Source organism: Marmota flaviventris, chromosome 18, assembly GCF_047511675.1.
Source record: "Marmota flaviventris isolate mMarFla1 chromosome 18, mMarFla1.hap1, whole genome shotgun sequence".
NCBI lineage: Eukaryota > Metazoa > Chordata > Mammalia > Rodentia > Sciuridae > Marmota > Marmota flaviventris.
In genome coordinates this window covers 48,021,444-48,047,693 of record NC_092515.1, presented here as the reverse complement: position 1 = coordinate 48,047,693, position 26,250 = coordinate 48,021,444, and the positions used below count along the sequence as shown (strand labels likewise).

Genomic DNA, 26,250 nt, shown 5'->3' with positions numbered 1-26,250 from the left:
GTAACTAAGTAGGATTCTGTACACAAACTCAATAGCCAGTCCATAAAGTCCAGTATCTTTCAGAGTAGACCACCTTACTGTCATTCACTTAAACAACTTAAATACATTAATGTGAAGTTGAAGCCCCTGTTTTGTTAGTTTGTTTTGGAGGGGATGGAATCAGTGGATGGATGCACAGAACCAAAAACAAGCGAAACGCTGAATTTCTCAGGAAAAGGGTTCACCTGGCATATTTTTTTAACATAATGAGATGAACAGTTAACAATCCAGTTATGTCTTTCGCCTCGTCCCAGTGGTTTAAAGAGTGATGAGTGCAGTGGGAGTATTTTGGTTTGATGCCCCTTGCATAGGGAACCTGTTCTGACACATTCTTATGGTGTCCAGTATAGGAATTTAATGCCAATAGAAATCAGCTCAAGTATTAATATTTGAGATGCTGGGAATCCCCTGCAGGCCTTAGCCAAAAAGAGTTTTTAAGTGGGAATCTCTGTCCACTGTCCCCTCCCTGCAAGAAGCCCTTGAACAGCAAAGAATAGAAAATTCTCAAAGGACAGCGTCCGTGCCTCAGCCTGATACTCCAGAGAGAGGAGAGGAATAAAACTAACCCAGAGAGAGCACCCCTATTTTTGAAAAGAGAGGGAGAAGTAAGTAATTAGAATGCCACGGAGGTGGGAAAAGAAAATTCGGGCCCTTTCCAGCGAAGATGACGAGGAAAGGAAGAACGCCTGGCCGAGGGGGGCCGTCCCGACAAGGGGAGGGAGTGGACTAGGCCAGAGGGAGAGGGGGGCAGAAAGACGGCGCACAAACAAGCCGAAGGGGGGTAAAATGGTGACCCTGCCCCCAGAACCGGCCTCCGGCCACGCCGCCCGCTGGGGGGCAACTTTGCCCGGGAGGAGGGTCCGGGTAAGAAGAGCCGTGGCGCGCGGATCGCCGCGGCCCCAGCGTGGGGCCCAGTCCGGGGTGATCCCCGAGCGGGGGAGGCCGGCGCGAGCTCCTCGCAGAGGGTGGCCGAGCCCGACCTGCCGCCGGACGCTCAGAGCCAACGGTGCCGCAGACACCGGGGGCCGACGGAATCGGGCCCCGGGCGGCCCGCGGCTCCGCGGGGGAGGGGCCGCCGCTCCTCCGCCTGCCCCTCCACCACCAGCCTTCCCCTGCACCGCTCCCCCACCGCAGCCCGACAGGCTAGCGGGGTCCCGGCTTCGCCGCCCCCGCCCCGACGGGGACCCCCTGGGCTCCCGGGCGCCGGCTCTCCCCGCCCCCACGCCCCACCCCCCCAGCCTGACTCACCTCGCGAGTAAAGGGACTTGGGCGATTCCAGGTCTAGGTCCGCGCTGAGCAATGAGATGAAGTCCGAGGGCATCGCAGCTCGACCCAGCCCGGCCCGAGGGCAGCGGGAGGGGGGGAGCGGCGGTGGCGGCGGCACCTCCTCTCCGAGACCGCGGGCACCGAACCGGGGGCGGCGAGGCGAGGGCGGCTGCTGCTGCCTCCTCCTCGAGGGCAGTGACTTCCACCGAGCCAAGGACCAACGAAACGGCGTCGGGGTGGAGGGAAACTCCACAGGGGCTGATTCCCGGCGAGCCAGGAGAGAGTTCAGGGCGGGGAAGGGGAAGGGGGGAGAGCCAACGGGTCCGTTTCGTGCTTCTCCTCAGCGAAAACTGACGGTCGCCGCCACCGCCGCCGCCGCTGACAGGAATCTGAGCCCCGCCCCCCGTGGGGCACTGCGCAGGCGCGGAGGGGGGCTCCCGAGAGCTGGGAAGAGCCGGGCTGCAGCCGGAGGGCGGGGAGGCTCGTCACGGAACAGCATCAACAAGGGCTTCGCTTCCTGCCGCAGCTGCCCGGGCGGCTGATCCCGAGCCGGGGAAAGGGCCCCGCCGGCAGGGAGGGAGGGAGGGAGGGAGGTGGGGAGGCGTCACACGCTGGGGCCCCGAGGAGGGAAAAGGTATTTGCTCCGACCTGGTGGCGGCGAGCCTGAGGCGGCCTGCTCTGCGCCGCGGTGTGCGCAGGAGGACACCGATCCGGAGCAGCCTGCATGGGAAGGGAAGAACCCAGCGACTCGCGGCGGCCGAGGCCAGAGTTTCGCAGGCAAATGGAGTTTCGTCGTTTGGACAGCGACCAGCTCTTTGGGGTTTTCATAGCAGTGTCTACAATAAGCTGGCCAAACGACTGTCAAACTCATTTCTTAATTAGGAAATGGTAGACCGTATCCTAAAAACACCAGGTCCTAAAAACAAGTCCCTTGTTTTTAATTAAAGTGTCTTCTTCCCTCCCTCCCCACACACACACCGACTTTGGAGACTGTAATTTATTACTTTAAAAAATCTGATTGAAAAAAAAAAAAATCTGATTGCGCTAGAGTATCTGAAATTTACTCAGAGTGGGAAATAAGACAATTTAAAAATTGGATCTTGTGAATCCACCTGGTTGTTCTAGAGGGAAAAAAAAAAAAAAGCAAACCTAAAACGCTACTCTTCTATACAGGTTTTCATTTTTGAGTTTTGGACTAGACTAGGACGGAGGAAGAGCACACGCACACGTAAATGAGTTTTTGCTATTCTGTTCATGGGGGCCAAAAGTTTCCATTGCAAAAACAAAAATCCTCACCTACACCGCAGACTGTTTCCTGACTCTTAATAGACTTCTGGGAGATTTTTAATCAAGTTATTAAAATATCAATTGGAGCTCAGGGTGTGCATCTTGAGAAAGAAATTTAATCTTGTGTGGAATATTGATGCCAACAACCGCATGGGTAAGGATTTTGAGCTATTTGAGTTGGTTTTGTTTCTGTCATTTTATCTTAAAGATCTTATAAATCTTAAAAATCAGTCTTGTATTATGTACATGTATGTAATTTACAGCCTCTCTCAACCATAAATTTGGGCACTTCATCTGAACTTGGAGTGCTGGGGCTGGGGGTAAAAGGTCTCAGCAAATGACGCCCCAGTCCAGTTGCCTCTGGGGTGGGCCCTTTACTAAGCTCTACCTGCACATCTAGAATTTAAACTTGTGTCATCAGAGCCTACCTATCTTTCCATCTGAAAATCTGATTCAGTTTGTCAAATTATCTTCACAAAATTCTGTATAGCAGAAAAATCAACACTGTGAACATTTTCCTCCTGTCAAAAGGTAAGAAAGCTTTTCAGAGCCACCCGAAGATGGCAAAGCAGAACAGGCCACTGTAGGCTGCTGTAACAAGTCCCAAGGGAAGTCCCTTCATAGCTGGGAAGAGCCATTTGAGAGGGGAAGACCCAAATCTCACATTGCCTAACAAGCCAAGGCCTATTGAAATCCCATATCTTTTGAGTTTGAGTAAACACCTGTTAGAGACCTCCAGGCTCCATTAGTCACTACATGATTTGACAAGAGGAAATTGCAATGCACCAGGCAGAGCCTCAGTACTAAGAAAGCTTGGTGAATCACTAAGCATATTTCTGTGTAATTCCTCAACAAACTCAGAGTATAAAAAATCCCACATTGTTCTGACCCTAATTAACAGGTCAAGAATTAGCAAGGACTCTTCCCTTCTGTACTTTGCCCTCTTGTGACTTCTTTTTTTTTTCTCTTCTGCTTTGTTTTTATGTTAATCAGATTTCCCCTGATTAGCTAAAAGGGTCCCTGATCAAAAAACAGTGTGACCTGCATGATAATCAAGGTTATCAAAAATAACTATCTGATCACTATTTCTCTAGTAAACTATATGTCCTTCTAGTTCTAATGACATTTCCCTTTGTGGTCATTTGTATCTTAGTTGTGTTCCCTGTTAGTTGGTATTTGAAGTAGTGTGAAAATATTTTAAAAACCACCCCATCATCCACAATTCTTCATAAAATACTGACGTGACTTTATGTAAAAATTGGAAATTTCCTCTCATTGAAAATTACAATAGGATCATAGAACAAAACATACAGCAGATTTAGTAGTTTGTAGAATTCCTTTATATTACTTCCGAATCAGGTATCGCATTCCCTAGTCACTTGATTACAATTTCACAAGAACCCAGATTCAGCTACAAGATTGTGTGGATTATGCAATAAAGTCTCACTTTTTGTATTTGTAGTGTGTTTGTATTGGTAGTGTTAACCCCTCCTGGATCTGTTTAGGCACTTTGAGAATTGTGTAGCTGGATCTACTCTAAATGAAAGAGGTTCAAATATCAACCACTTGAAAAGGAATTAACTCATACAGAACAAAGTAATGTGTTGTCACAAGATCTACAGAATCTTTGTCATTATAATACAATGAAGGCTGTTAAAATAATTTTAGTCACACATATATTGTAAGGAACCTGCTAAACAAACACAATCTGGAAGGAAAATTTCCAGTGTGATTCAAATAATAGACTAAAAAAAGTTTATACTGCAAATTATTTTTGCCCCACCTTGGGAGTGCTCCTTAATAGAGAATTGATAGTGGTGGGAAGTGGCAGTGACTTCATTTGTGCTAAAATTTTTATCCGATTCTTATTTGGTTATGTTTATGTGATACTTTTTACCCTGAGATCATGCTCTGGCAAAGGTTTCTGAAGGTAAAATTAGTTTCTCTACTATTTGCCATTAAATTTAGTATATCCTCACTCTTTTCACCTTCCAAAGTGCCTAAATCTTATAATCAAGCATCTAATTCACTTGATGAAGTACTTCTGTATTTTATGAATTGATTTGAGTCAGAGTTTGCTTCTGAAATCATTAGAGATCAGTTTAAGTCTCTCAAGATCTAGAGTGATTACAAATCCTAAGGTGCAGTAAAATCAACTTGAATCTGAAAGACTTAGTGAGGAGTGAGAAAGGAGGTAAATGCTGGAGAAATGCAAAGGATGGATTAGGGAGGAGAAATTTTAATAAGAAAATAGAAACCCCTGAGTCTATTAAGCCAAGAAAGGAAAGAAGGTAATGTCTCCAAATCACCCCAATACCAGGCAAGTTAAACATATGCAAACTGCAAGCAAGTCCTTATTCATACTGGCCCTGAACCACCACATTACATTTACTAAGATGCTTTTGCACTTCTAATCTTAGTATTATGGAATTCTAGCTAGTAGCTTCACTTCAACTGTGTTATTATTTTAAACAAGAATATGAACTAGTAGCCTGGCACGCAGGCATAAACTTGTAATCCTAGTGACTCAGAAGTCTGAGGCAGGAGAATTACCAAATTCAAAGCCAGCCTGGGCATCTCAGGAAGACCCTGTTTCAAAATAAAAAGGACTAGCTCAGTGGTACAGCACTCCTGAATTCAATCCTAGTACCATCTGGTGGGGAGGGTTGATGGGAGCATGAATTACTAAAGCTTTTTTAAATTTATTATTATATTCTCTCTTAATTCAGGGAGAGTTTTTGTTTGTTTGTTTGTTTGTTGTTTGTTTGCAGTGCTGGGGATCAAACTCAGGACTTTACACGTGGTAGGCAAGCACTCTTTCACTGAGCTACAACTACATCCCAATTCAGGGAGTTTAAAACCCAGAGATCCAGGGATTTGCTTCAAGGTATTTGTGATCTTCCTAAACTGGTATGCAAATTTTTGCAAGCTTGTACCTACATGCATCTCTTTCTTTGGGAAACAAAGGGAACAAACAAAGGTTAAAAGTTTAGCCATCATAAGCTTTCTGAAAGAAAAATCCCAGAAAAAAAGATGAAAAACCATTTCTCTATATGAAGCAAATTTATTCTGCTCTCATTCCATAAACAAATGTCTGTGGAAATTTTAAAATACAAAGATTTTACAAAGACCATGTAAGAAGTAAACAGTGGCCTGGGCAAGGGCAGGGAAGTTGCCCTATAAAAAAGCAAATGCACTATGATAGGTGCTAGGCTAGAAATCTGTACAGGTATCTACAGATAAATTATTCATTTGCTTTCTTAATAGGAGATGAAGAAGGAATGCCATCTCACAGACCACATTCATTCTTTTCCTCCTACTATCCCCTACAGCTGCTATGTCTGTTCCAACAGAAATTTCCTACAGGGGTTGAAAGAAGCTAGAAGTTGCAGGGCAAAGTCCTGACACACTCTTGTTTACAATGTGATGTATCACAGCTAAGATGTGTTGATGCAAATATTCCAAGAAATACCTGGGCTTCATTGAACTTCAGTGGATAGTCAAAGAAATCAAGTGTCTTTGTTTCACATTTGCAGAGGATAGTGGCTAAATACTCAGGTTAAAGATGCAATGATAAAAGAGTTGAATTAGTCATCCGCAATTAAGCCCCAAAGATCTAAATTAAAGTTATTGGATAAACTAGATTGGCTTTAGATATACCATACTCTACCTGCTATGTATTTGTTTCAGCTGAATGTAGGTGTGGAGGGTGGGGGGGAATGTGGACTGCCCTAAACATGAGAACAGACATACCAGAGATTTGCCAACAGATTTTAGAATCTAATTATAAAATATGAATGAGACTTAGAATATTCATTTACTCATTTATTCAGTTTCTCCACCTGCAAAAATTCTACTTTACCTTCGGAGTTCAGCTCAGATATCACTTCCTCTATGAATTCATCCTGAACTCTTCTACGCCATATTGTTTTCTGTTGGATTCACACATCATTTTGTTCAAGCTGTGGCATAGTAATCATCACAGGGAATTAACAGTCCATGGGTCTCTCTTTGATACATCATGAGCACTTGGTTGTGCAGTACCTGGAAAGGTAAAATAAATAAAACAGAGGGCTGGGGTATAGCTCAGTGGTAAAAACACTTGCCTAGCATTCATGAGGCCCTGGGTTAATCCCCAACACTACAAGTAAAAATAATGAAGTCCAATTCTTGCCTTAAATAGCTTATAATTGTGCACACATAACTTTAGCACCCACACAGAATGAAATAAACTCTCTAATTGATGTTTTAATAGGAATTTGACAGTGGGTACACAGATTACTAGAATGGAAGAAGAGAAGAAAGGTAAGAATAGAACGGAGAGGGGCTGTGGATGTAATTCCTGGTAGAGCGTTTGCCTAGCATGGATGAGACCCTAGGTTTTATCCCCACTATTTAAAAAAAAAAAAAAAAGAAATGGGCAGGGGAGAAAGAATTTGGTTCTTTATCCTATAGGCATTGGGGAGTGGTTGAAATTTTTTGAAGAAGGCAATGACCAGACCAAAAAGCACCAGAAAGTTCCAGTGCAGCAGTGTGAGGCATAACATGGCAGCTTTGAACCTGGATACAGAGAACTGCCTAAAGCCAATTATGACCTAAAGAGAAAAATATAAAATATATGTATATATATTATGAGACTTAGAATATTTATTTACTCATTTATTCAGTTTCTCCACTGCAAAAATCCTACTACCTTCAGAGTCCAGCTCAGATATCACTTCCTCTGTAAATTTATCCTGAACTCTTTTAAGCAATATTGTTTTCTCTGTTGGATTTCCACAGCATTTCCATATGTGTGTGTGTGTGTGTGTGTGTATGTGTGTGTGTACACACACATACATACTTACATATATATGGAAGTAGAATTTAAAAAAAAAACAACAGTAACTGCTCATATGTTGAGAGTAAGGGATAGAAAGATGACTGAGACAGGAATGGCAGATGATTTTGAAACATCCACCAACAGGCCCTTCATTGTTGGAGTCAAATAGCTTAACCCACCAAAAAATTACTTAACAGAGAAGCAAACACCACTACACATGAGTCACCCAAGAGACTTTAGCCTTTATAGTTGTTATCTGGAATGGCGGACTCTAACCAGAAAAGCAGTGATCTTAGACTTATTCTTTACCTGCAGGTAATCCAAGTAAACTTAACCTGCTGACACTCAGTGAAAGAGTAATTGATAAGAAACAAGCCTGCATGAGCGTGAATTCCTAGTTTTCATCTAAACATACTTAAACATTAATATTTAAACCACTACATGCTGACTTTCTTCTCTCTCTGTTTTTTGTTATTGTTGTTTGGTACTGAGGATTGACCCAGGGGCTCTTAACCACTGAACCACAACCCCAGGCCTTTTTTTATGTTTTATTTTGAGATAGGATCTTGCTAAATCTTTAGGGCCTTGCTAAATTGCTGAAATTGGTCTTGTACTTGTAATTCTCCTGCCTCAGCCTTCCGAGTGGCTGGGATTACAGTTGTGCACCACTGCACCTAGCTAATGCTGACTTTCACAATAACTAAATGTGGAAGAAGTTCACAAATCCTAACAGCCAAAAATTCTCCTGAGAAAGAAAGAAAAAAAAAAGTTAGTTGAAATAAAAAGCATCTATCATGTCTTTGAAGAGGATCAATTTGCAAACCTTCCACTCATGGAAAACTTGGGTAATAATGAGTCTAAAGTTTACTCTGCAAGGCCTGGACCAAGGACCAACGCATTTAAAAATCAGGTACAGAACAAGCTGAAGGTACTCTGAGCTCATAAGGAACCAAAGTCATAAGGAACAAGTAGATCATCTGCTCTTCATACTTTTTAGGGCCTTTTTGGTGCAAGATAAATATAAAAAAGAGGAAAATTCAAAAAGAAACATTCAAAAAATCATTCAGCCTTAGTGCCTAAGGACCTGAGTTCAATTCCCTGCACCAAAAGAAAAAAGAATCAACAAATAAGAGAGAAACATGAGAGAAAAATTCTATGGTTGATCTAATAGGTTTCCTTCTAGGAGCAAAAGGGAAGATGTAGCCTGTATCACTGAGTATATCCAGTCTACCCTGAACCCCCCAGTCAGACTTGATCTTCAGTGTTGGGGGCCATCTTTTGTCATGGCTGTCCAGTGAATTCTAATTTCTTCTGGATAGATTTGTTTTTTTCTCTGTTGTACTCACATGCCTCAATGATTAAAAGCTTCCAAAGGAATATATAACTGCTCATGTGATCCAAAGAAATATCTGATGTTTATCGTGGATGCCACATATACCTATTTAAGTTTATTGGAGGCAATTTGATAAAAAGAAAGTGAACCTCCTTGGATCCCAGGGTGCTGAGTTTTTATTTTTAACACCTACTGAGCATTTTCACAATGCCCAGCAGACATTTCCACTTCTCCAGAGTCGTGTGACTTTCCACCAGGGAGTTTTTGCTTTCCCTCTGGACTTAATCCCGGGTAGAGTAAGACTGGAGCTACTGGCACCACCTTGCCACAAAGAGTAAAGAGCTTGTGTGCAGTGGACTAATCCCCACAAAGCAGAACAAAGAAAAGGGAAGAGAGAAAGGCCAGAATCTGAAAAAGGAAAGAAAAGTCACTGGAGTTTCCAGAGGTAGCCACACCTGACTTCAGGTAATCAATTGATAAATTCCTCATTTCTGCTTAAGAGGTTTAGGATTCTGTTTTCTGTCATTGGGGATAAGAAACTCTTATCTTGATAGGATTTGTCCAACTTTATGTAACTTTCTTGGGCCTCTGTCTCTTCTCTGTGAAATTAGTAGGTTAGATTATTTATCAGGCAGGGATGGTGTTTGGCTGCTAGTGACAAACACGGGTGGCTTGGAGGTTTTATTTTTCTCACTTAAGAACTCTGGAGTGAGGCCATCCAAGGCTGGCCTCACAGCCCATGATGCCATCAGGTACATAAGCTTTCTCTTCTTCAAACTTTTAAAAGTAGCCATGTGCTCATACTTAGGTGACTGTCACCTCTGGGCATCATGTTGGCATTCTAGGGAAGAGAAAGGAAAGGCAAAGGGCAAAAGAAACAATTCCATTCCCTGGAAGACACACACAGTGGCTTTGATTTACATTTCATTGGACAGGACTGTGTCACATGTTTACTTTATCTAAAAAGGAAAGCTAGAAAATGTGTGTTTTATTTTACTTATTTATTTATTTTTTATTTTTTGGTACTGCAGGTTGAACTGAAGGTGCTGTAGCACTGAGCTATATTTTTTTGTTTCTTTGTTTTTGAGACAAGGTCCACTAAGTTGCCTTCGTGAGACTGGCCTGGAACTTGTGATCTCCTGCCTCAGCTTCCTGAGTCACTGTATCCAGCATATGTAGGATTTTATATGTAGGCACATTGAAACTCTCAACAAAAATGGAAATCAATCAGTTGGTAAGGAAGTGGAGAGAATGGATACGGTAAACAATGATATTTTCTACCAAAATACTACATAATAGCAAAGGTAAAGGTAAACTCCTTCTTTGGAATTCTACAATTCTAGATTCTGGTCTTCTTTTGTTTTGTTGTACCTATTTTTTTTTTTGGAATTGGGGATTGAACCCAGGTCCTCAGGCATGCTAGGCAAGTATTTTATCACTGAGCCATATCCCCAGTTCTCCTGATCATTCCTTTATGGAAAAGAGCTAAAGATTTTTTAGAAAGGAGGGCATGTTTTTAAAAGTAGAGGTATATCTCATACATGAAATGACCATAGTTACATGTGAGATATGCTACTATAGTTAGAAACTCTTCACATTTATTATCTTTTTTCTGAAACTTTAAAATTCCTATCTTCAGGAAACTTATTTTTATAAATCACAGATATTGATTGATTCCTTCATTGGTTTTTTTTGTTGTTGTTGTTGTTTTGGGGATTGAACCCAGGGGTACTTAACCACTGAGCCACATCCCCAGCCCTTTTTATTTTTTGAGACAAGGGCTCAATAAATTGCCGAGGCTGGTTTTGAACTTATGATCCTCCTGCCTCAGCCTCCCAAATCACTGGGATTACAGGAGTGCACACCATACTGGGCTGTTGATTCCTTCTTTAAGTGAACTAATTTACCTGGCTTTTCCTTGTAATTTCAACTCTTTCTCAAATTATTTCTTTCTTTCTTTTTTTTTTTTTTTTTTTTTGGCTGTGATTGAACCCAGGGCCTGTGCATGCTAGGCAAGTGCTTTATCACTGAGCCATATCCCTAGCCCTCTCAAAGGATTTCATATCTTTGTGTTTTAGCTCTCCAACTAAATTGTAAACTTCTCAAGAGCAATGCCCAACACTTAGCATAATGCTGAATTCGTAGTGAGCAATCAATAATGTTTGAGAAATGAATGAATGAATGAATAATTAAAATCTGAGTTTCTATTTCTTTTTTCTCCTTAGAACTCTGTCCTCAATGCATGCTTGTTAACTGACTGCCTCTCAGAGTCATTACCAAGGCAATTTGTATCCTAGGCAGCCAGCTTTAAAAGCCTTTTATTTTCTACCTTCAAATCCTCTCCACCCTGATATATTCAGGCCTTCCAGGAGGCCAAGAGTCCGCTCTGACCACCTCCCTTCTCATAATTGTTTCACCTGGGCCCCTTCCCATGTTTGCAAATTAAAGTTTTACCTTCAGTAAATTCTTCTTTCTAAATTAAATTATGGACACAGCCATTTCTTCTTCGTTTACTAAGGTGACAGAAAGCAGCAGGTAACATGTTTAGCAGGGTTTCTTTCTTTTTTTAAATAAAAAATAAGTTATGGAGCTGGGGTTGTGGCTCAGCAGTAGAGCACTTGCCTTGCACATGCAAGGCCCTGGGTTCAATCCTAGCACCACATAAAAATAAATAAACAAAATAAGGGTATTGTGTCCATCTACAAATATATATATATTAATAAGTTATGTCAGTTATGTGTAAACACTGAAAAAACAATAAGCATTCATTGTAAAAACTAAAAAATATAGCTGTGAAAATATATATTAAAAAGTTAGAAAAAAAAAAAAAAAAGTTAGGCTGGGAACCCAGAGTGGTAACACACATCTGTAATCCCAACAACATGAGTGGCTGAGGCAGGAGGATTGCAAGTTCAAGGCCACGCTCAGCAAGTTAGCGAGACCCTGTCTCAATATAAAAAATAATTTTTGACACAACCAGGTGAAACTCCACAACATATACAACTGCAAAAATGGTATCCTAATTAGAATAAGTTATACTCCATGTTTGTATAAGATGTCAAAATACACTGTACTGTCATATATATCTAGAAAGAACAATTAAAAAATAATTTTTAAAAGGGGGAGCTATAGATGTAGCTCATTGATAAAACACCCCTGGGTTCCATCCCCAGGACAAAAAAAAAAAAAAAAAATTTTGTAAGTATCATTGAGATGAAATCCTTGTAGCTTAGGGCCTTGCAAAAATTATTCCTTTTGGATACATTCCTCAGTAAGATTTACTCTGATGACCACTAAGGAGAAATGATACACATTTCGCATAAAATAGAAAAGAGTAGAACAAGCCCACAGTAGCCTTCATCCTTATTTGGGGACTTAAAATGTGTTTGGCTTGCAGGTTCTAGGGCTTACTCAGCATAACCTAATGCAGTGGTTTAATATATATTCTGTAGCATAACACCTGGAAATCTGAGCTCTCTGCACAACACTGCAGAAATGCTGATAGAAAACTTAAAATTACAGAACATATAACTTCATGCTAACTCAGATAACATCCTATTGCAGCTGCAGTACAGACCAGTACAAGGCATCTGTTTAAGAAAAACACATCAGAGAAAAGTTCATCATTGAGGAAGTATGACATTCTAAACTGGAATAAGGCTGGCAAGATCCAATTTGATAGAGCTCAAAAACCAACAGTGTGGGGGAAAAAATATTTTGATTTGAGTCTCTACTCTGACACTTATTAATTGCATAAATTTCTTTGCCACTCTGAAACCTTAGTCTCCCCCTTTACGAAATGGGTTTAATTACAGTATTTTTTTTCCTTATGAAAAAATGAGCTGAATTGTGGGAAAATGCTTTGTAGAGTGAAATACTATCTATAACACAGATGTTGCCAGTAGTTGTTATTATAGTTAATGAAGTGTTGAAAAAATTCAGCCTTTACTTTCATCACAAAAGTTTGACAGCATGAATACAATCCTAAATATAAGAGAAAAAAAATTTTTTAAATTTTCTTTTAGTTTTCGGCGGACACAACATCGTTGTTTGTATGTGGTGCTGAGGATCGAACCCGCACCGCACGCATGCCAGGCGAGCCTGCTACCGCTTGAGCCACATCCCTAGCCCCTAAGAGAAAATTTTAAAGGTACAAAGCAACACATAAAAAATGTTAAAAGAAAACTAAGTATCTATATGACATTAGAATAAGGACAGTTCTTTGGTTTTGGTGCTGGGCATTGAACCCAACAGTGCTTTCCCACTGAGCTACATCCCCAGTTCTTTTAGTTTTTCATTTTTGAGACAGTGTCTCACTAAGTTGCTGAGGCTGACCTTGAACTTGCTATTCTCCTGCCTCAGCCTCTTGAGGCACTGTGATTATGGAGTATCATAGCACCTAGCTGATTGATGTTTTTTCTTGTATTTAGAATGGGAAAACAGATTTTGGGGAGGAAGCCGAGGGAGGTGAAGTCCCATTTTATTATACATACTAGCAATGTGATTTATGACTTGATGTTGACCTTGGTCACACTGGCTGAAGAGTAGAAAAAAAAATTGGGTCTTGAAGTTTTAAGAATGAGCCGGGCATGGTGGCACATGCCTGTAATTCCAGTGGCTTGGGAGGCTGAGGCAGGAGGATCATGAGTTCAAAGCCAGCCTCAGCAATGGCAAGGTGCTAAGCAGCTCAGTGAGACCCTATCTCTAAATAAAATACAAAATAGGGCTGGGGATGTGGCTCAGTGACCAAGTGCCCCTGAGTTCAATCCCCAGTGCCCAAAAAAAAAAGTCCTAAGTATGAAAGAATAAAGAAAGAGAAAATGAGAACTTCCATACATTGCTGGTGCTATTAGAAGTTTTTTTTTTTTTTTTCTAGTGGAAGTATTAATTAGACATAATAAAACAATGCTTTGGTTAGAAATTTGATTTTTTTTTTTTTTTTTTTTGTACTGGGGATTAAACCCAGTGGCATTCTACCCTAAGCTATGTCCCCAACCCTTTTTATTTTTGAGACAGTGTCTTGATAAATCACCCAGGTTGGCCTTGAATTTGTAAACTTGCGAATCTCCTCCTATCTCTGCCACCTGAGTTGCTAGAATTACAGGCATGGGTCACTGCACCCACAGAAATGTCTATATTTTTGACCTGGCAATTCCACTTCTTGGCTTGAGAAATTCTCATTTGTAAAAGAGGATATGTTTATTGCAACATTATTTGTAATATTGAAAAACTGGAAAGTGGGACGAGATATCATTTGAAACCCTGGACACTTTGGTATCTGAAACTTGATCTTTTCTTTTCTTTTTGGCAATCCATAACTCTTTGGTAACATGTCCAAATAAAATCCCATCTTAAGCCTGTTGGAGATGATTTTTCTGTTACTTGCAACTTTTTTTTTTTTTTTAGTTTTCGGCAGACACAACATCTTTGTTTGTATGTGGTGCTAAGGATCAAACCCAGGCCGCACGCATGCCAGGCGAGCGCGCTACTGCTTGAGCCACATCCCCAGCCCCTGTTACTTGCAACTTTATTGAGTCATGCCTGATATCTGTAGAGACTCATCAAGTTAATCTAAATTGATACTCAGTTTTTTATTTAAAGGAAGAACGTAACAATGACAAGTAAAGCCCAAATACTTGCTCTCTAGGCCTTGCGGTCAATTAAGCCCCTTAAGCAGCATCTCTGCTCTGTACAATGGATAAACTCTTCCAAATGAGTCTGTTGATCAAAGCACAAAACCAATGCGTGAAATGAAACAAACATAATACCTGAGATAAAAGAAAGTGTTTTATGAAATGATGTCTTACAAAGCTGTATATTCATATCAGTCAGCTCAAGGTGAAGATTTTTCTTTCACTTTGTTAACTTTAAAAGAGGAACTATTTCAAATATTCAGAAAATAGATGCCATTTTTCCACCACCCACATTTAACAGATGCCAACATCACCTGTATTTTTTCGTGTTTTTAGAAAGAAATCACATTATACATAATACTGAAATCCAATTCCCTATCCTCTTTTCCATTCTCCCTCCTCACGGTAATCACTTTTTTTTTTGATACCAGTGATTGAACCCAGGAGCACTTAACCACTGAGCCACATCCTTAGCCTTTTTTTTTTTTAGTATTTTATTTAGAAACAAAGTCTCTCTGAGTTGCTTAGGGCCTTGCTGAGTTTCTGAGGCTGACTGAATTTGTGATCCTCCTGCCTCAGCCTCTGAGCCACTGGGATCACAGGCACATGCCACCTTGCCTGGCCAGTAACCACTATTCTGAAGTTGGTGTGTGTCATCCTCCGTTTGTTTTTTTATACACACACACATACATAATTGTTTATATATAAAATTGTTTGAATTCGCATTTTTTGTTTACTAGAAAGTTTGGATGTCTTTTTAGATGTTTATCAACCATTAAGTTTCTACTTCTATTTGTTTCCTTTGCTCATTTTGCTTATCTTTTTTCTTATTGAATTGTTGGAGTTTTTTACATATCTTGGATACAAATCAATTGTTCCTTATATGTGTTACAAATACCTCCTCCCTATCCATGGCCTATCCTTACCTTGGTTTATGGTGTCTTCTGTCAGAACTGTATAGGACATTTGAAATACCTCATCAGACATTAAAGTCAGGCTTTAATTATGCCACATTGTGGGATAACTCAATCGAGAGTTAAACGTTTTAGGAGATCTGATCAGAGATCACAAAGTTATTCTAACATGGGAATGAATAATTGCCTCTAAAATAACTGAAGAAAACTTCTATTACAGGACCAAGGATATGCAGGGTACTCAAAGCTATGTGGGGATTGAGTCCAGGGCTTTGCACATGCTAGGCAAGCGCATTCTACCACCGAGCTACATCCCTAGTCTTTTCTATTTTTTAATCTGGAAACTAGGCTAAATTTCCCAGGTTGGCCTTGAACTTGTGATCCTCATACCTCAGCCTACCCAGCAGCTGCACTATTCTCATTTTACAGATGAAGGAACTGAGGTTCTATTTTCGTCTCCAGTTTAGAATTCTCATTCCTTATAAGGAATATTAAAATACAAAACAAAACAACTGGTGTGGTATCAATATACTTAAATCTAAACATCACTACATATCATTGTACATATAAACAAAAGCTATAAATAAGGGTAAATGTTTTTTAAAGCCCACTTAAAAGACTACTACCAAAAAATACATTTTTGTATGCTGGGGATTGAACCCAGGGGCACTTTACCACTGAGCTACAGCTACAGCCCTTTTTTTTTTTTTAAAGAGAGAGAGAATTTTTTAATATTTATTTTTCAGTTATCGGCGGACACAACATCTTTGTATGTGGTGTTGAGGATCGAACCCGGGCCGCATGCTCACGCGCTACCACTTGAGCCACATCCCCAGCCCAGCTACAGCCCTTTTTATTTTTTATTTTGAAATAGGGTCTCACTAGTTGCTTAGGTCCTCACTAAATTGCTAAGACTGGCTTCAAATTTATGATCTTCATGCCTCAAATTTATGCAATCCCGAGTTGCTGGAACTACTGTCGTGCACCAATCTGCTGATCTACATATAGTTTTATATAAAATATAGTCACAAGGACTGAGGGTACAGATCAGTGGTAGAATACTTGCCTTGCATGCTAGGCAGGTACGCTATCACTGGTAGATTTAATCCCCATCGCCATCATAAAAAAAGGAAAACAAAAAACAAAACAAAGAAACAAAACTCACACATAGTTAATTTTCAGTGTTTGCAAAGGATTGGTTCTAGGATCGGTCCCTCTACTTCCATATGGAACCCAAAATCTGAGAATGCTCGTATCTCTAATATGAAAAAAGGTGTTTGCATATCACCTACACACACCTTCCTATATATCTTATCTTACATAAATATTCTCCTGTGTACTTTTAATCATCTCCAGATTGCTTATAATACAGAATACTTTAAATGCAATACAATTAAAGTGCTTTGTAAATAGTTGTTATACCATGTTGCTTAGCAAATAGTGACAAGGAAAAAAGTCTGTACATATTCAGTACAGACACAACCACTGTAAGCCTGACTGTTTTTTTTTTTTTTTTTTTTGAGGCGGGGCGGGGGGTACTGGGGATTGAACCCAGGGTGTTTTACCTGTGAGCTACATCCCCAGTTCTTTTCATTTATTTTTTAAATGTTGACACAGGGTCTCTCTTAGTTGTTCAGGATGGCCTTGTTCTTTCTATCCTTCTCCCTCATTCTCCAGAGTCACTGAGATTACAGGTATGTATCCCAGACTCTAATTACATTTTGATCTGTGGTTGGTTGAATGGCTAAGGAATCCACAGAAATGGAGGGCTAACTATAAATGTATTTCTTCATTTAGGTTTATGTACATATACACACATACATGAATGACTGTGTATAAATGTGTGTGTGTGTGTATGTGTGTGTGTGTGTGTTTATAATTTTCATCAACCTGGAAGGGGGCAGTGACTAAGTCAGTCTTTATCTGCAATTTTTTTTAAAGGAAAAAAAAAATAAAAGAAACCAGGTATGGTGGTACACACCTGTAAACCCAGCAACTCAGGGGGCTGAGGTAGGAGGATCTCAAATTCAACAGCCAGCCTAAGCCACATTTCCTAAGCACTTTGGTGAGACCCTGTCTCAAAAAAAAAAAAATAAATAAAAAAAATAAAAGGTCTGGGGATGTGGCTCAGTGGCTAAGCACCACTGGATTTAATCCCTGGTAGAGAGAGAGGGGGGGGGGGGGGGGCGGGAGAGGGAGAGGGAGAGGGAGAGGGAGAGAGAGAGAGAGAGAGAAGAGAGAAAGAAAAGAAAAAAGAAAGACTGGTAGTAAATATAACAAAATTCTAGATGGTGGAAATTTGGATTTTTTTTTGTACTTTTCTGTATTTTTTAAATGTCTTAAAATATGAAAGAATTTCTACAGGAAAAAATAGGAAGGAACTACACCAAAATAGTCATAGCAATCATCTCTCCATCCTTCCTTCTGCTTTTCTATAATTTCCAGTTTGTGTAATAAGGAAATCTATAATGTGAGGGAAACCACCAAATCATTTTGTTTTAAAGTTTTATTTTTAGCAAATTTAATCCTAATATCAGGAGGCAGTTGATGTCAGTGAACAATCAACACTGAACCATTTTATGCACTTTTATAAGCATTCTTACTAATGCACTGCCCTGTACCAAATATCTATAATGAAATAGGTAATAGGAAAGCCCATATTGTCCCACAATAGCCCCTCCCCAGACAAATGTGTTTAAGCCTTCTCATGAGTTTGGATCATGTGGACATGAGTCATAAACAAGATGTCATTTATTCTTTAAGGAACAGAACATATATTTGTCTGCACGTGTGCACATTCTTAACTATTGAATTGTGGTTACTGCCCAAAGACAATTGACACATTCAAAATTAGTAGAAATGAGATATTAAACGGAATTAGCTAGGGTTCTTCTCACAATTTGTTTAATCATTCATTGCATTGATATTAACAGTTGGGTAACAGCAGGTGTGAGTTGGTAAAATGACTCTAAATCACAGTCACATGGGGAAGTTAAAAAAAATTGTGCATCATGTGGAAACCTTTTTACTTTTGTATCTCTCTGAACAACAGAAGCTTGGGTTTCCATGTCTAGTGACAGATTTATTTTAACGTAATTGAATAATCGGAGTTTTCCACTGCCAAAAACTTTTATCCACTTCATTACTTAGAGGATTAAAAGAAAATGTGATCTGGTGTTCTATGAAGTTTTCTCTTCCCAGGGACCCAGAGAGGGAACAACTGGGAACTCATGACCCTGGACGTTATCTGTTTCCGCTGCATCTGACTGAGCACAGTATAGACTAGAACACTGCCAAGAGCTTAAATTCTGCCTCTCACCTCTATTGTTCCAGAAGGATTGAATTTTAATACTAGGGAAAGAAACCTTAGAAATCACTGAATCTCTCTGACTTTATAGGTGAAAAAAATAGGGCACAATTTGGGCAGGAACTATGAAATTAAACTTATGTGAATATTATGACCCAGCAATTCCACTCTACTCTTCCTATTTATTTATTTATTTTGATGCTGGATTGAACCCAGGGCCTTGGGCTTGTGAAACAAGCATTCTACCAACTGAGCTATGCCCCTAACCCCAGCAATTCCACTCTTATGAGATACTGAGGAAAAACCCAAAGAGACATACAAAGATGTTCACTGAAGCATTTTCCTGTTTGTAGCAGGAAAATAAAAATAAAATTGAAACAACCATAATATCCATTCGTAGAAGAATGGCTGATAAAATATAAAGTAGTCATATTGAAAAGACTATGTACTAGATAAAAGGATTGAGCTACATCTACGTGGACAAATGCCAAAACCAATTAGTAAAAAAGCCAATTTGCACAATCAGTGAAAGTATATATTTATATTTATATAAAAACTCATACAGTACTATTTTTACATGAGTATAATATGTGATATACAATACGATATTTAATGCAAAAACCTTCTGAAAGGTCTAAACCTCTGTCTAATACAGTAGCTACTAGCCACATGTAGCTATTTAAATTTAAATTAAGTAAAATAGTCATATTAGCCACATTTAAATATTCAGTAGCCACATGGGACTTGTGGCTGCTGGACTGAACTGCATAGATACACAACATTTCATAATTTCTGGTGGATCTATGGAACAATACTGGTCTAGAAAAAAATATGTGCCAAATTCATAAAATAACCTTGCTGGATAGTTTTGGTGAAACTAAGAGTGTTGTCCAAAGACCACTATTGAGTAATTCCTCCATGAGGGTCCATTTAGGTCATGGATGGAAGGGTAAATGAATGGACAGATTAATTCATTCATTCATACAAATGTTTCATTTATTCTGAATCATTTATTTATTGTACATTAAGCCCTGGTTCACCTTTGGAAAGTAGTTCAATCTGATGCCATCCAGTCCCTGATGACAGAATAGGCAGGTACCTGTCCTCAACCAAGCACCAAATGCCTTTTTTGTGGCAGACTTTGTGTGAGACCTGGGATCAATGATGAATGAAACATTCATGGACCCTATCCTCATAGAATATAATCCACAGCAGGATTTCTCAAAATTGTGGACTTTTGGAATGAATAATTATTGTGAGGAACTATTCTGTGCACCATAGGATGTTTTACAGCATCCCTGGTCTCTTATTAAATACCAATAGTACCCACCCCTTGTTATGACAACCAAAAATGTCTTTGGACATTGCAAAATGTCCTCTAAGGGACAGAACTGTCCCCAGTGAGAACCAGAGGAAAAGACATTAATAAAATTATAGCAAATTATTAAAGGATGGCAAATGTGCTAACCACCGTAAAGGAGATGTAAGGACACTTTGAAAGTACTTACCAGGGGCCTGACCTAATTTTTTAAGTGGTAGATGAGGATGCGCCCTGAGGATGAGACAATATTACCTCCTCTTTTGGCCAAACTTGGACAACTTGCCTGCCACAGACACAATTCTGAATAACAAGTCTATGCCAATAATCCGGGGGAAAGAAAATCAGATGTCAATTTCCCCTAGGAGGGGGCTGGGGCTGTAGCTCAGTGGTAGAGCACTTTCCTAGCATGTATGAACACTGGGTTCAATTCTCAGCACCTTATATAAATAAATAAATAAAATAAAGGTCCACTGACAACTAAAAAATAAAAATTCCCTGGGAGAACAAAATTAGATTGGAGTTGTTTTTGTTTTGCATTTTGGGAAATGAACTGAGGACCTCCAGCATGCTAAATTCAAGCTCTACAATTGAAGCCACACCCCCAGCCTCCCCACTTCGTAGGCTGGTTTTTGATGCACAATTATTCATTTCAGGCCTTACTATCTAAATTGCACTCAACTGGCACAGCTTGGGCAAGCTGCCATAAACTTAAGACAAAACCAGCTAGTAAAAAATGGAAGTCAGCTCACAAACCTGTGATCCTGACCACAGATCTGGGCATCATAAATAATAGAGGAGGGGTTGGGGCTTTAGTTCAGTGGCAGAGTGCTTGCCTAGCACTTGTAAGGCCCTGAGTTCAGTCCTCAGCCTTGAAAAAAAAAAAAAAAAAAGAGGAAAATGAAAATCAGGATTTACCTTATTTCTCAAAAGAATTTGGACAAAATTTCTGCTGCCTCCCTCCAAGCCTATTTAACAAAAATAAATCCTCATAGAAATGGAAAAGACCTGTTAGATTCCCAGGTGCCTCTATCCCCAGTGGCTATGTAGGTAGTCAGGCATCCCCAGTTGGAAGATGTGATCAGATTGTTCCCTGTTCCTTTCCTTAATGAGACCAAAAGGGATTCATTGGATCTATGGCATCTCTTTTAATATATTGAGAATTATGTTTTAAAAACATTTTTGCATCCTACTATTAACTTTCTCATTTTTTTTCTCCCCTGAAAAACAGTGGGCCTAGACTATGAGAGGGGGAGCTTTCTGACCTGTTGCCTTACTACTTCTTTTACAGACAAAGAGATGAAGGTCCAGAGAAAGGACATAGTTGGCTCAGATATGAAGCTATTTATGGCAGAGTCATTCTGGAACTACTTTTTTTTTTTTTCCTCTCTCTCTCTTTTAGTACTGGGGATTGAAACCCGGGGTGTTTTACCACTGAGCCACATCCCCAGTCCTTTCTATTTTTTATTTCAAGACAGGGTCTTGCTAAGTTGCCAAGGTTGACCTTGAACTTATGATCCTCCTGCCTCAGCTTCCCAAGTTTTTTTTTTTTTTGGTACCAGGGAATGAACTGAGGGGCACTCAACCACTGAGCCACATCCCCAGCCCTATTTTTGTGTTTTATTTAGAGACAGGATCTCATCAAGTTGCTTAGCACCTTGCCATTGCTGGGGCTTACTTTGAACTTACAGTTCTCCTCACGGCCCTGAAACTACTTCTTTTTTTTTTTTTTTTTTGAACCCAGGGCTTTGTGCATGCAAGGCAAGCACTCTACCAACTAAGCTACATCCCCAGACCTCCTGAAACTTCTTGATCTCCTCTTTCCCCTGCATTTGGAAACAAAGGACCTTATAATATATTAATTTATATATAATAAACATACTCATGTGTATATATGTATTTATATGTACATAAAATGCATTTATGCAGTGCAATGTGAGATACTAGAACAGAAAAAAAGACATTAGTGAAAAAAAACAACAACAGTGAAATCCTAATGAAATTTCTTTCTTTTTTTTTTTTTTTTAATGGTACTGAATATTGAACTCAGAGACATTTGACCACTAAGCTACAACCCCTGGCCCTTCTAATTTTTTACTTTGAGACAGGGTTTCATTAAGTTGCTTAGGCCAGGCTTGATCTTGCAATCCTCCTGCCTCGGTCTCCTGGGTAGAAGTGAACTGAAGAGTAGTAATGCATGAATATTGGTTTCTTAGTGTTTTTTGTTTGTTTGTTTACTGGGGATTTAATAGGAGAACTTTACCACTGAACTACATTCTTAGGTCTTTTTATTTTTCATTTTGAGACAAGGTCTTACTAAATTGCTGAGGCTGGCCTTGAATTTGTGATCCTTTTGCCTCAGTTTCTGGGATTACAGGTGTGTACCACTGTTCTGGGTAAAGCCACTAATTTTAAAAAATGGTAACAAAGGTATATCAAGGGGCTGGGAATGTGGCTCAGTGGCAGAGCACTTGCCTCACAAGTATGAGGCACTAGGTTTGATCCTCAGCACCACATGATGGACACAATACCTTTATTTTATTTATTTATAATAAAATAAAGGTATTGTGTCCATCTACAACTAAAAAAAATTTAAAAAAGAAAAAAGTTCTATCCAAACAAGCTCAAACAACACATAAGTGTTTAATAAAACAACAAAAAGAATTGAAGCCTTTCCTTTCTGCCTTGTGATTCTGCTTTTAAATTCTAAGCACATTTAATAACTCAGTGTGTATCTCTTTCTAGGTATGTTCTTTCATGTTTATTTAAATACACATACACACACAAATTCTAATTTCACCCTTCAAACAATCATATGAAGTTGACACTACAATCAAATGAGGAAACTGAGGCTTGGCCTTAACTGAGGTTAAGTCAAATCCATGCTCTTCCCAGGGCCCAATAAGTCTCAGTGAGTAGGCAAGTGGGAGCCTGCCTTGTAGGCCCCCAAGTCATGCACTCAGGAAAGGACTGCATTGCATCTGCCTGGAGGACAGGGACCTCTGGATGGCACCCACAGACTAGCACAGCCCTCCTCCTTCCCTCTATCCCTGCTGGCCATGAAGGCACTGCTGGCCATGACCAGGATTGTTATAGAAAGTAACGAGTATGATTTTGGACATGTTTCATGTTGCCATTGGTGAAGAATGGGAAGCCAGGGGGTTGTTTTCTGTAAATATCAGGAAACATAGGGGTGTGGAATTTCATAATGTGTTACAACAAGCCCATCCTGATGGGCCCACTTTTTGGGTCTTCAGGGCTGAGGATTCCAAACAAAATACATTCAGTTTTCTCTCTCAAAGCAATGTGCTCCACTTGCCAGGAATGGAATTTTCACACATTTAAGGTCAAAGTGAAATTTCTGGGAGGGATCTCAGTGAATCATAAAGCCAGTCACCACTTGCAGGGGCTCTGAATAGGAGGAAATTGGAACAACAGTATGCTGAGTTTTTCACCATTGGCCCATGGGCAGTTCAGGATATTAAGCCCTGTGTGACCTTCCCAACAGAAAATCCACCTTTGGGTCCATTAGCAGAGTGGCACTATGAATAATTCCCTGGCAAAACAAATGGTGTTATCCTTTAAAAGGGAGGAAACCAGCCCCTGTATCATTAGTCCCTGCTCATGCCAAGCACCCACGTGCTCTCCCTGAACCTTTGCACCACTCTTACCCTCCTTCCCACCCCACCCCACCCCGCCCCCGCTTTATAGTGAAAGAAACTGAGCCCAGAGAATAGAGGTGTCTTGTCCAAAAGTCAAATTCCAAACTCAGCTGAGAAAGGATTCCAACCCCAATCCTTTGAATTTGATTCCAAAGCAGGTGTTTGTTCCAAATGTTTCAAAGTAATTTTGCAAACAAACTATACATTTTAATCTCCTAAGTTAAAAAATAAATAAATAAATCGCTTTCGCAGCATATGCTATTCCCCACACTGTGGTTTATATTCTGAGACCAGATGGTAAAACAAAGCCCAACAACCATCCCTTCCAACATTCACACAAGTTCTGGTCACACTTTTCTACACTCAAAGGGGATCTAAATAAATTCAAAGTGATGTCCAAGGTACAGATTCCACATTTCAAGTGTGGTATGTGTTTACTTTGAACCTAAATTTCTCTAATATTTGCCCCTTTCTCTCTTTAGTGAATAATCACGATATTGACTAAGAAAACACTTATGTTTTCCTTTCCAATACTTTATTATGAAAAATTTAAAACAGACAAATTAAAAGACTTGTCTAGGAGATACTCACATGTATACCACCTAGATCCTTCCATTAGCATTTTACTGTATTATTTAATTTTTTTATTGTTTACAACATGTGCCAGGGATTTTGCATGGATTATCTCAATCCTTTAAAAAAAAATTCTTCGAAGCTGGTTACTATTATTGCTCCCTTTTAATGCATAAGGAAATTGAAGCTTCAAAATGTAGAATAGCAGGCAGGTGTTTACAGAGCCACTATCCACCAAACCGCTGCTCCAGTTATATTCACAAAGATGGATGCCAACTTGAGTTGCACTGAATGCAGTTTGATTAGTTTATTTAATGTTGAAGACTTGTTTTCTGAATCAGAGGAATTTCCAGACACAAAATTCAGCACTCTAAAATTCACTCTTTTGTTTTTTTGTTTTTGAGTACTGGGGCTGAAACCCAGAGCCTCACACTGCCAAGAAAGCGCTCTACCACTGACACATGCCTAGCCCTAAAACTCATTCTTCTGTGGGGTGAGTGCTACTGGCATCCACTAGGTAGAAGTCAGGAATGCTGATAAACATCTTACAATACAGAAAAACAAAGAATTATCTGGCTCAAATATCATAGTGCTAAGGGTGAAAAACCCTGACTTAGAGAGACTATCAGGATTCTTTCTTGGAAGTTACAGAGAAAGGGAAACCTGAAAGGAAAAGAATGTTCCACAACAGAAGACAGCATCCCAGGGGCGATGTGGGTTCAGGGAGAAAAGATTTACCTGGGTGATTATGGAAGTTGTTAGGCAAAACTATGGGTAGAGAAAGTTCCAATTTACTGAGACTCCTATTCCAAAAGTTAATTTGTAAATTGCTTCTTTGGCATGTCTTGGATCCCCTGCCCTCCTCCCTCCAGAAAGGAGGCCATATGGTGAAAATGAAAGGCTCTGAAGACAAAAATCAGAAGACCTGGGTTGAATCCCAACTTTGCAAGGATCAGAATCACTTTTCTAGAGCCTCATCTTCCATTTTTGAGAAACAGGGATGGAAATGCTACTCTTTCTATCACTGAAAAGAGAACAGGTGTATGATCAGGTGTGGCTCTGCAGAGGCTCAAATGTGACTCTGAGAAGTTAAAAATAAGTGCATATTATATCTGAGTAGTTGAAAATAAGTGCATATTATATGCATCCAATTTTTGTTTAATATGAATATCTGCTGAGAAAATAGTCTAGAAGTAGTCACATAAAATGGCTAGCCCATATTGTCCTTCAGCAGGGAGAAACACAAAACACAATAAAAATCAAATAGATTGCCTTTGGTATTAGGAAATATATTGCGATGCTTCAAAATTATCCTTTTAACTGGGCACATTGGCACACATTGTAATCTCAGTGACTTGGGGAGCTGAGGCAGGAGGATTACAAGTTTGAGGCTAGCCTGGGCATCTAAGGGAGGCCCTGTGTCCAAATAAAAAATAAAAAAGGAGATGAGGGTATATCTCAGGGGTTAAGCTCCTCTGGGTTCAATCCCTGGTATCCCCCCCCCAAAAATTATCTTCTTCAATAGATACTTAATATATGAGGAAATACTTAGGATGTAATTTAAGCAAAAATGAAAGCAGGATACAAATTGTACAGACCTATGCTGTCCACTTCAGTAGCCACCAGCCCTCTGTTGCTACTGAGCACCTGGAAAGTGGCTAGTTCCACATTTGAGATGTGCAAACATGAAAAAAAAATCTCATTAATATTTTCATATTGGGCTGGGGATATAGCTCAGTTGGTAGAGTGCTTGCCTTGCATGCACAAGGCCCTGGGTTCAATTCCCAGGACCACAAAAAATACATATATATATATATATATATATATATATGTATATATATATATTTTAATATTGGTTATATGATAAAATGACAATATTATGGATATGTTGGATTAAATAAAATATATTATTGAAGTTAATTTTACTTACTTGTTTTAATTTTTCTTTAATGAGGCTACTGAAACATTTTAATTTACATATGTGGCTCACATCTGTCGTTTACATACTTCTTTTGAACAGTTTGATATAGATAATATAAAATTGGCTGTAAAATGAAAAAAAAATGCAGATTAGAAAAAAAAAATTGAGTGGAAAA

The 26,250-nt window shown here is 39.7% G+C and overlaps 1 protein-coding gene across 7 annotated transcripts in view; it reads right to left on the bottom strand.

The window, feature by feature from the left end:
• The window catches only part of Nfat5 (nuclear factor of activated T cells 5), a 156,054-nt gene that overhangs the window by 103,418 nt on the left and 26,386 nt on the right, over positions 1–26,250 (bottom strand). For 3 of the 7 annotated variants that reach the window (XM_027933039.2, XM_071604758.1, XM_071604759.1), the window contains exon 1: positions 1,288–1,689. In XM_027933039.2, coding sequence (XP_027788840.2) covers positions 1,288–1,360 — 73 coding nt within the window. In that variant the 5' untranslated portion in view covers positions 1,361–1,689. Of the gene's footprint in view, positions 1–1,287; positions 1,690–6,454; positions 7,295–26,084; positions 26,200–26,250 lie in introns of those variants that run through there. The other 4 variants (XM_071604760.1, XM_071604763.1, XM_071604761.1 and 1 more) reach the window with 3 other exon arrangements.